This window comes from Cariama cristata, unplaced genomic scaffold, assembly GCF_000690535.1.
Source record: "Cariama cristata isolate BGI_N322 unplaced genomic scaffold, ASM69053v1 scaffold18025, whole genome shotgun sequence".
Taxonomy (NCBI): domain Eukaryota; kingdom Metazoa; phylum Chordata; class Aves; order Cariamiformes; family Cariamidae; genus Cariama; species Cariama cristata.
In genome coordinates, this window is record NW_009616012.1 from 4,694 (window position 1) to 15,956 (window position 11,263).

Consider the following 11,263-nt stretch of genomic DNA (forward strand, 5'->3'; position numbering starts at 1 on the left):
GAGATGTTGTCCTAGGTTTGGTCTGGCAGAAGGTGCAGTGGGCATACTCATTGATTCCGTTGCTGTGAATTGGCTATGCAATATCACTGACTGTCACAAACTTACAGAGGAGTTTATGAAATTGTTGTTTTTCTTAAATTCTTACCTACTAGAGGCAGATGAAGAGAGACTACAAGGTAAGCAAAGGTTTCCATCCTTTATGGTTTTGGCAAATACTTGAAAATGGGCTTCATGTATCTATCTCAGGACCCAGAAGCAAATCAAAATCAGGCTGCATATAATACAAAGTCGTATGCCACTTGACTGGTGCACAGACTGTGTTAGAAGAATAATAAGACAGCAAGTTTCACAGTAAATGTTTATTGGTTTATTGGCATTGTTGTTAACCTTTTGGATAGTGAGAATGGGTTAAGTATACCAGTTTTACCTGAAAATGACTGACATTTTAGAGGTCATGCGCTGTATTAATGCTTACATGTTAATTAGGATTTTTGTTTGTTTGTTTGTTTTTCTAGGGTAAAACACTGGATTTTTGTTAGAAATTCTGCAAGAGTGATACTATAAGTAAAGATGTCATACTTAATGAAAAGAGTTAAATGTTGCAGTCCTGTGAATCAGATGCACAAAGTGTCAGGAACTCTGTTTAAAGCACACATATTAAAGAACATACTGGGCATCAATGAACAGCAGTTCAAAATTTCACGTACATCATCTCAACTTAGTTCTGAAGAGGCAAACTCTTATCATTATGTCATTGTTGGAGCTGGATCAGCAGGGTGCGTATTAGCTAACAGGTTGACTGAAGACCCTCTCAGTACTGTACTACTTTTGGAAGCAGGCCCTAAAGACACCCTTCTAGGTAGTAAAAGACTGATGTGGAAGATTCATATGCCTGCTGCATTAACATACAACCTCTGCGATGAGAAATATAACTGGTATTACCACACAACATCACAAAAGCATATGGATAACCGAATTATGTACTGGCCCCGTGGAAGAGTGTGGGGTGGCTCCTCTTCTCTCAATGCTATGGTATACATTCGTGGGCATGCAGAAGATTATAATCGATGGAGCCGGGAAGGGGCTATAGGATGGGACTATGAACATTGCTTGCCCTACTTTAAGAAGGCACAGACGCATGAACTGGGGCCAGATCAGTACAGAGGCGGCAATGGACCCCTATATGTGACAAGGGGGAAAACAAACCATCCTCTTCATCATGCATTCCTGGAGGCAACCCAGCAAGCTGGGTATCCCTTCACAGATGACATGAATGGCTATCAGCAAGAAGGATTTGGCTGGATGGACATGACTGTACACCAAGGTAAATCATAAACAGGTCCTTAAATAATTTGTATTTCTGACCCACCAGTGGTACTTCTGAAAGCATTTTGGAATATGGACATATAATCTGCACTGAATGCCATTTGGTTGTTTAGATTCCTGAGCAGCTATGGCACTCTATATTTACGGCCCGTTCATTTCACAGCAGCTTTCTATCAGTCTGGTGTGTATTTCATTGAAAATTGCAAGTCTTGGTTCATAGTTAAATTTGGGAAGGAGAGTAGGTTTTCAAAATGTGATTGTGAAATTTGTCATGTTAAAATAAAATCTTTAATTATTACATCAAATCACATTTGCTTTGAACTCGATAAACTCTATGAATGTTTTCCCTCTGTAAATAGCCTGATGGTTCTTGGCCAAAATCTTGTAGAATACTGAGCATGACTATTTTGATGTTTAATATAAATATACATTGTAGGTCAAAGATGGAGCACAGCTAGTGCTTACCTTCGCCCAGCCATATCACGCCCAAATTTGTCAGTTGCAGAGAAGACACTTGTAACAAAAATCTTGTTTCAAGGAACAAAATCCATTGGTGTTGAGTATGTGAAAAATGGGCGAAGGAAAAAGGTAAGAGATTTTTATTTTCCAGTATGAAAGGTATGAGTCAAAGCAAAATTAAATTATTTTAAAACCAAACTTTTCTTAAAAGTGGCACTTTACTATGCAAAATGTCTGCTTTTCAGCTGCTATGTTGTCTCTTCCAGTGTAAGATTCCTTGTCAGTTATTTTACAGTAGGTGATATTTCAGCTGTATCGATTTAGTGATTAACATCACTGCTATATTTCCATCTCTCAGTACTAAGGGGACAAGCCATAACTTGATGCTATGCAAGAGTGTTCTGTAAGGTTTCTGGCTGGAACCTATGGTGCAATCATGTACTGTCTCAGCGTACTGACTAGTGTGCCGAAATGCTGATGTTTCTGAAAAACAATTCTGAAAATGCCGTTCAGGCACAGGAAAATCGGTAAAAGCTAGGTACTGAAATCTGAATGACTCAAGGGCTAAATAATGAGTCATTCACTTCTGCTTTGCCATTATGTATTGAGTTTTGGGGGAGTAATGATGAAACATAATGATGAAATGTGCCTTCGGGTTTGTGGAATTAATATTTTTCAGACTCAGTGCAACTTCCACTGAACATGTGATCATGTGGAAGGAAGCTTGAATTGCCATTACAACTTAACTCTGTGGATAAACAGTTCATTTTATGCAGCTTTCAATCCATTGACTTCTATAAGATCTAAAACATTCTCATTTCCCGTAACTCTTTACTATTACAGCTGATTATGGAGTACCTAACTAGGAAATTGCCTAAAAGGGATTTGTATGTTAATAACTTAAGATACTTAGCCACAAACAATTATAAAAGAATTAAAAACTGTAATAGTAATATCCTAAAGAAAGCAGAGTACAGATTTTGATGGTTTGAGTTCAGTAAGGCTTACAAAACTCAACAGACAAGTGTTCTGTGATTGAACACCTGCTGAAAATTAAAATGCAATATAAATAATTTTCTAATGCACCGAACAAATCTGTTGTTTTCTGAGTGGATTGGTAATGATAATAATTTTAACAATGTGAAACAAAAGTTGTGGAAAATTTAATTGATTTCATGAGCTACTAAATGTCTGTGAAAACAGTGTCTCTACTTGCTGTTCTTGTGTCATTATCAAGATGAATTTTGTTGAAGTCTTGGAAAGCTAATTACATATGATCAAAGACTTTCTGAGTACTGGACCACTTTACAAAATTCTTTAATTGCTATGAATTTTCATACATATTAATACATACTGAATGGTATATATTTATAGCATATATAATAAAAAGTACACCTTCAAAGTATTTCCCTTCCTGGAAAATTTTATACTTGTCAGGATGGAAGAGCTAATAATTTTATTACATTATGAACATCAAGATGAAACACTTGATTACATTAAAGTGGTTTTGTTTTTACAGTCTATTTTAGGCAGGATCTCTTCTACGTCAGTCATCAGTAAAGTGGAAAGAACATCAAAACCTGATTCAAGCATGATTCAAAAGCCTATTCATCAAGCCAGTGACTTAATTGTTATTTCAGTAGACTCTGTAGTCCCAGAGAGCTCCCAGAGGCAGAAAGCCCTCTGACAAAAGTAGGGAAGGTAGACTGGACATTCCTGGAGTTTCTGAGTTCAGAATTAAGCAGAAAAGTGTATTTAAAGGGGCAAAATGTTTGTAATGTATCATAGACTAAATAATCCATACAAAAATGTTTCAAAGTCAGTTTTTCCTCTTCTCTTGTTAGCTTTAAGCCCAATGAAATACTGTTTATGGGCTAGGAATAACTACAGTGCTGACTTTGCAGTAAGCTTAGACTGAACAAGCATCATTTGAACACTACCTGGAACAAACTGGCACCAGTTCTGTGCATACCACAGAAAATATAAGTAAGTTATATTTGTATAACATGCAAAATACAGATCTAGGTATTGATTCAGCAGTCACAGATATACTGTGTATTAGTCTTGACTAATGATTGCCTAGAGCAAAACAGTAATGAACAAAAAATATCAGCACTGGCTGTCCGTTGGCAATATCAGATAAATAGTGTGGAAACAATTTATCAAAATTTATCTTCTTACTACACTTTGATCTTACTACTAGCAACAATCTCATTCACCATCATTCTGTATAGCTGAGGTGTCTTTCAAAAAGGACAGGATTACTACAATTTACTATGCACTCCATGCTAATCTGTTAACACTTCACTATACTACAGGAAAAAATAGCACTTTTTAATGTTGCTTTAGAAGCTAAATGTCTCATCTAAAATAAAACCAAGCAGCTACACATGATAGCACCTTACATTCTATGAGAGCAGAGAATGTAGATGAGCAATACCAGATATGTTGAACCCTTGTGGGTTTTGCTTGCTAATGAGAGGAAGTTCAGGAGCATAATTGTGTGCCTCGTCAATTTTTTGCTCTCTGTGGCCACACTGACACATTAGAATTCACAGATAAAAGTTATGGTATTTTGCAAATATGTATTGCTTTAAAACACCGGACTAGCTTAGGTAGTATTAGAATTTGCACTAAATACAAATTGTTGCTTACTTTTTGTTTCTTCTGTGGTGCAGTTGTTCTTTCTTAAGGACAGGTGAATCTTTTTTTTTCTAATGTGCAAGACTTACTACCCAATTTGTAATCAACTACCTAACAGTGCATATAAAAAGGATATCATATTTCAACAGGCAACAGACGGGCCACTAGGGAGGATGGAGTGCATCCAGTGTGTGTGTGTGTGCGCGCATGTGTTCATGAGCCATCTCACTGGAATAGAAAGGGATAGTTTGAACAAGGTTGGGTTCACTCACATCATCCTTTTTCAAAGAGTAAAGGGAAGAGGAGGAGGATATCAATATTGTCTTAGTCCACACAGTTTTCTCTTTTAAGGGTGAAAAGCACTAAGGGGGATACTTCTGATCCTAAATTTAAGACATGTGGCAACAGGGAAGAGGTAGCCCCCAGATACAAATGCCACAGAGAAGGATTTTGATATTGCTAAGTGAGCATTTTTTGGGGCAGAAATCCTTGGAAAGACAATGTGCCAAAAATAGTTTCAGAGAAGGTTCTAGTAAAAGAGCTATCCAGCACAGAAAACAGAGTCAAAGGCAGGGGAATAGTTTAGCAGCCTATATCATGACCAGTTCAGGGCTCAGCCTCAAACTGTTTGATGAAAAGTCTGTCCGCAAAACAGAATTATATATATGCCTGCAGTCAGTTTTCTCAGTAGTCCTTTAGTGGTTGAGGGGCTTCTGAGGACTACAGCGAACTAAGAAACCAAACATTAGTCTTGGTTGAATTAAGAAAATAAGCTCTTGAGAATTTTTGGGCTAGCATTTCTCTAAATTCAAAATCTTCCTTAGGAGTTTCAGTTTTAATTTTCAAACTGTTACGGAAAATGAAAGAGACGCTTAGCTGACTGATCTGAGTGCCATAGGTACTTTTTTCCTGGCAAGCAGCGCAGGAATTTATTGGCAGCCGTGGTCCTGGCTGAGCTGAATGTTTGTGTGCTGTACCATTTGGACAGATTGTAAACATGGGAATAAGTACAGAAATGATCAGGGTGAAAGCCTGATCATTTCTCTCTGCAGAAACTTCTGACAAGATAGGAATACACTGAGAATGAGAAAAGTGTGAGGGAAGGGTGTCTGACCTGGATCAGAATACCATATGTGAACAGAAGCTCTTGACATGTTGCTTGCATTCAGGTGAGGCTTAATAATGTTAGGACTTTTGTGTTCATTTCCTTTTAGGCTTTTGCCAGTAAAGAAGTTATTTTAAGTGGAGGTGCCATAAATTCTCCACAGCTGCTTATGTTGTCTGGGATTGGCAATGCGGATGATCTAAAAAAACTGGGGATCCCTGTTGTTTGCCATCTTCCTGGTAATTTTATTATTTTTCTTAACCTTACTTCTTCCTGTGTATGCAATTCAAAGATCATTAGATGAAAGGAATCCATGAAATTCAGTTGTCTTCATGTCAGGTTGTGTGAACTGAAGCGTAAGTGTTACAAATGAGTGGAAACACGCATAGATTTTAGAACTAAACAATAAACTCCTACACTTTCTTCACTACCTTTGATAGTGAAAAATGCCTTTCTGAAAAATGCCACTGAGTACTTTAAAAGTACAGCAGCATAGTTATTGTTTACAATCTTGAATGAGTTTTGATCCACAACAGATTGTATAAACTCCCACTGTCATATAGAGTCAAAGATAGAAAGAATAATGTGAACTTTTCCTTAAAACCAGAAAAGCTGGTACTGTATTTAGAAGTCATATCTGGCAATTTTAGGACAGGTGATATGTCTGCCATTTATCTTTCTATTTTCATTCTAGTCATGCTATGTTTATGTAAAACCTTATTCTGACATGAGAAAAAGGCTGATATGACTCACGGTCTTGGTCTTAGTCATCACTGCCCTTGTAAGAGGTTAGTTTAGTTCCCATTTATGCTGTTTTCTGGTTGCAAAATGTTGTGTGTAATTGTTCTGTATGAAATAACTTCTTTTTTTCACTTCCTTCTCCCTCCTCCCCCTTTCTACTCCCCCTCAGGAGTAGGCCAGAACCTTCAAGATCATTTGGAAGTGTACATCCAGCAAAAGTGCACCAAACCTATTACTCTGTATAATGCACAAAAGCCAGTTAACATGGTGAGGATTGGTCTAGAATGGCTTTGGAAGTTTACAGGTATGAAACAAAGTATGCAATCATTCTACCATTAATTGATTTAGAATTATTACAGCCTTTTATCCATTAATTTAAATGTCTGGGAGCCTTCATATATGATTTTTTTCATGTTCTGGGAAATAACTGGAGCTTGCAGATGGACTTGAACGATTTCTTTTTTTCTAAATCAGAATGTTTTAAAACAAGTATTATGTCTTAGGTAACAAGGGAGATTTTTATACACTATTTTTCAACATTTTTAATTCTCTCTCATGTTAAGAAAAATTCTACATTTAAAAATCTGGGTGCTACTGAGAAAAGCTGTTGCAAAAAAATGAAGAAAAAAATTCTACTTGAAATAGATATCATGTCAATAAAAACATATTGTTGAAGTAAATTAAGCTTTCTGTATAATTCTGTATAAGAATTAGTTTGTTGTGCTGATCAGAACCCTTTAGGCTTGCATGTAAATCAGAAGTGACTTTCATTAAAAAGATACACTCATTTTCCTGTAACCCAGCTGTAAGTTGTACCTTAAAAAGAATCTGTAAAAGTAATCCTTGAAATCAGTAAAATAGTTTGGCCAAAGTTGAGGTCTTCATCACCGCCTGAGTTATTACATGAGCATTTGACAACTTACGCTAGGTATATGCGGCTTTTTACCATGCAAGTAAATATGGAGGGTTAACTTCGGTTTTTAAGCAGATGTGAAAATAACATAATATGAGGTGCGTTGCAGGCTCTTCATCTTTCCCCTTCAGGGTCGGTACTGTGGGCAGCTCTGCCTATTACATGTGACTGATGGGATAACTGTACTGCATGTCATGGAGTATGCAGTGCAGTCATATCAGGATGCTGCAGTCAGTTCCCTCCACAGCTGGTAGGATCCTGGGACCAAATCCACCTCTGGAGTTAGACCCTAGGCCTGCCAGTTACAGTGAGATAACTGTAACATCCCACTCTCAAATAAATGGGATTTCCAAAGTTATGCATATTTACATGTATCTAGTGATTAAAAAGCAGATGAAAGTGATGCAGATTGCTTAAATTACAAGCTGTCCATAATGGATTTGCGTTCCTTGCAATTGCCACTGTATATATAAATTATTCATAGTAGTGAAATCAAGGGTTAAGAAGAAGTAGTGGATTTCTTGCTTTTCTGAGGTCTTTTAATGGCATTTTCTCTCTCATTTACACTCTCTAGGTGAGGGAGCCACTGCCCACTTAGAATCTGGTGGGTTTATCCGAAGTGAACCAAGGGTTCCTCACCCCGACATTCAGTTCCACTTTCTCCCTTCTCAGGTGATTGATCATGGTCGGGTTCCTTCCACAATGGAAGCTTACCAGGTGAGTTGTTGATGAACATATTCCAGTAATGTTTTTTAGCAATTAGCAAGGAGGCTTACACTCTATTATAAATATTGATAATTTGGCTATATACTGAAAAATACTTTGTCCAGTATAATAGAAAAGAGCTGGCCTAACCTCCTACATTAGGGAAAAAACATGAGCTTGTTATTTGATATTGCTACCAAAATTATGTTACTTTTTATCTCTGGGAAAGTAGGCAAGTATAGAACTGCTGTTTAAGCATTTGCACTACTGAAGTGCCACAGTGGTATTGATTATGATACCATTGTGCTAGATGCTGTACAAAACTAAACCAAGGTGTTCCCTGTTCCACTGCAGTTTAGCCAGAGGTTTAAGCAAGAACGTACAAGGCCACTCATTTATTCATTGGCACAAATCCAAGCCCCATTTTAGACTATGATCTTGATCCAAAAGTCTGTGCTAATGCTGGGGAACTATTACTGAACATACATGTTTCTTGCTAATCTCTTTTCTTCAGTGACAATAGTAATTTGGTCTGATTGATGATTGTATTAGAACGCTCTGCTACTGCTAAAATGGAATGGTTGTATTTTAAATTAAAAGAACAGCTGTGAGTTGATGACAGGTATATTCCCTTTCCCTTATGGAATATCATATTTACAACAAAGGTATATAAAATGGAAAAATGTTCAAGGGCATTTTCCATTATCTCTCTTTAACATTTACATTTGCTTAATTTGTAAACACTGTTCAAATTGCAAAAAAAAATTCATACTGAATTTGGAAATACGTCTGGCAGGATTATGTCATGAGTGTAGCATGGGTGTTGCAGGTCCATGTGGGACCCATGAGGAGCACAAGTGTGGGCTGGCTAAAGCTGAAGAGTGCAGACCCAAATGACCATCCTATCATTGAGCCTAACTACATGTCAACAGGTAAATGCAGCCTCTGCTTGCTCTGATGTCAACTTATTTCCTGCCTGTTTCAGTAGCAGATTTTCATATCTACTCAACATCAGTTCAGAAAGGCTTGTTAGTGCATTTTTATTTATTTCTCATTTATAAAAGTCAGTTAGTATCAAAAGAGGCCATTGTGCAAAGCACTGTATAAACCAAAAAGAATTCCCTGTTGCGGATGCACTCAGGTTCTCAGTGTTTGCTACATCACACTGTTCATTTCATCCCCTCCTCTGCTTGTGAAGGAATGGATCTCATTTGCTGCTTTGTGCTGAGACTTGTGTCCTTGGCTAGACAGTGGGTATAGCGGAATAAAGAGTAGTTCTCCATAACTCACCTATTCCCTTTTGGGATTGTGCAATATAAGTGACACTTTTGTTCATAGTGAATGTAAATATCCTACTGTGGCTTTGAAGAATATCCTACTTTATTATGGCTTTCAGCAATAAGTGAGAGACTTTCCCTCCAGCCCTTTTTCTTTGATGCTATTTTTTTGTTATGCATTCTGTATGTATTACTAAATTAAGGGCATACTTACGGTTTTCTTATTTTCTCTCCATACAGAAAGAGATATTTGGGAATTCCGCCAGTGTGTCAAGTTGACCAGAGAGATCTTTGCTCAGAAAGCTTTTGAAAAATTTCGCGGGCCTGAAATCCAACCAGGAAGCCATGTTCAGTCTGACAAAGAAATAGATGCTTTCATAAGGCAGAAGGCTGATAGTGCTTATCATCCATCCTGCACCTGTAAAATGGGTCAGCTTTCAGATAGCACTGCTGTAGTTGATCCCCAAGCAAAAGTAATTGGCATTGAAAATTTGAGAGTAGTAGATGCTTCAATAATGCCCAGTGTTGTCAGTGGAAATTTGAATGCCCCAACTATTATGATAGCAGAGAAAGCTGCAGATATAATTAAGGGCCTCCCATCACTTCAGGAGAAAAATGTTCCTGTATATAAGCCCAAGACCTTGGAAACACAGAGATAAACAAATGTTCTCATCCTTTCACATCTTTTGCTACTTAGGCTTTCATCAGCATGTTGGTATCTCATACTGAACATGCCAACAAAATAAATACCATGCAACATATTCTATTAAAATAACTATTAATTTGAACCATTCTCTTATATTAGACTACCTATTCATTTTTTTTAATCAGTTGGCTTAAGCTGCTTATTTTAGTTAAACATGACCTTTTGTGGTACAATTCAAAATTTTTGTTGAAGAGAAGCAATTTCTAAATGACAAGACAGTTGTGCACATAAGCCAGAAACACTGTGCAATTGCACGAGGAATGGAAGAGATTAATGTCTGCTACGTTGAAAATCATTATGGTATGCCTTATTATTTAAGGGACGGATTTTAACTGCTATGTGAGTGTTACCCAGGATAACAGCTAGTCAGTAATCCCCACGTCCTGCAAAGAATGGTTAAGTAAGTGTAAGCATTTATGCAATTTCATATGCACGGGCCAAAGTAGTTCATATCAGCATTCATAGGAGAAAGAGGAACCTGCATGTGTTCGCAATTTGTCGAACGTGGGTTTTTATGAGAGGAATGAACTGTTTACAAATCCTCACTGAAAGACTTCACCATACTTAGCAGTCTTAACTGTGTAGCATTCAGAAAGAAGATATACACTGTATTTATCAGAAACTTACTTTTCTAAAAAGCAGAACTGGAACTGATATTTATAAAAATATACTGGAAAACTGGAATTTCTCCTTACTTTTTTCACAAGGAGCTTAGTAGAGTTCAGTTCACAATTTAAGCTGATTTAGTTGTACCACTTTAACATTTAGCACAGTAAGAGGTCTGCACTTCCTATAACATCCTTAAAAGTTACTTGTCTTTGCTCAAAGATGGGGATTTGAAAAGATATTTCTCAGCAAATATTCTGAATCGTGCCTTGCTATCACACAAATTTTGTTAAAAATATTACAGCGAAGCTAGATTTAAAATGGAAGGTTACTCCAAATAACTGCATAAGGTCAGATATCGATGATATGGGAAGGGATCTTTTTAAATTAGAAGGCAAGTAACTTAGTGAACCAATGCTATATTTTGGTTAGGACTTAAATCTTTGTTTTACTATCTTCAGATGTGTAAAGCAAGATATATGATCTTTCATGGCTGTTTTCTGTGTCAATCTAACTTTCAGACGCTGATTTTTTTTAAAAAAAAAAACACAAACCTAAAGAAACTGAACTTACTGAATGAAATTGAATCCATTGAATTGTTTGGATTTATTAAGTATTCAAAAATAACTTCTGTCTAAGCAGCTGTCAAATTATGAAGTAAAAGCTTCTGCAGCCTAAGATTGCTCAGGACTTGTCGTAAACAGAATAAACTTTTTTTGCAGAAATGGAATTTTACACCATTTGAGCAGATTGTAAAAAAACTTGCTGACTCAGATGTTGGC

The 11,263-nt window shown here is 36.9% G+C and overlaps 1 protein-coding gene across 2 annotated transcripts; it reads left to right on the forward strand.

Moving 5' to 3' along the window:
- The first annotated feature begins 355 nt into the window (after window positions 1–355).
- Window positions 356–9,916, forward strand: CHDH (choline dehydrogenase). 2 transcript variants are annotated; one of them, XM_009700031.1, is made up of 8 exons: window positions 356–365; window positions 566–1,324; window positions 1,763–1,914; window positions 5,643–5,772; window positions 6,444–6,578; window positions 7,762–7,904; window positions 8,722–8,824; window positions 9,410–9,916. In XM_009700031.1, the coding sequence occupies exons 1-8, from the start codon at window positions 356–358 to the stop codon at window positions 9,826–9,828; spliced, it is 1,851 nt and encodes a 616-aa protein (XP_009698333.1). In that variant the 3' UTR covers window positions 9,829–9,916. The 2 variants fall into 2 exon arrangements, with proteins under 2 accessions (XP_009698333.1, XP_009698334.1); XM_009700032.1 differs by lacking the exon at window positions 356–365 and having other exon boundaries at window positions 519–1,324.
- Window positions 9,917–11,263: the final 1,347 nt, after the last annotated feature.

Bases quoted from the DNA above. Each gene is read 5' to 3' on its own strand.
- CHDH (XM_009700031.1), top strand. The intron at 1,915-5,642 runs GTAAGAGATTTT...ATTTCCTTTTAG, and splicing joins AAAATGGGCGAAGGAAAAAG to GCTTTTGCCAGTAAAGAAGT. The intron at 8,825-9,409 runs GTAAATGCAGCC...CTCTCCATACAG, and splicing joins GCCTAACTACATGTCAACAG to AAAGAGATATTTGGGAATTC.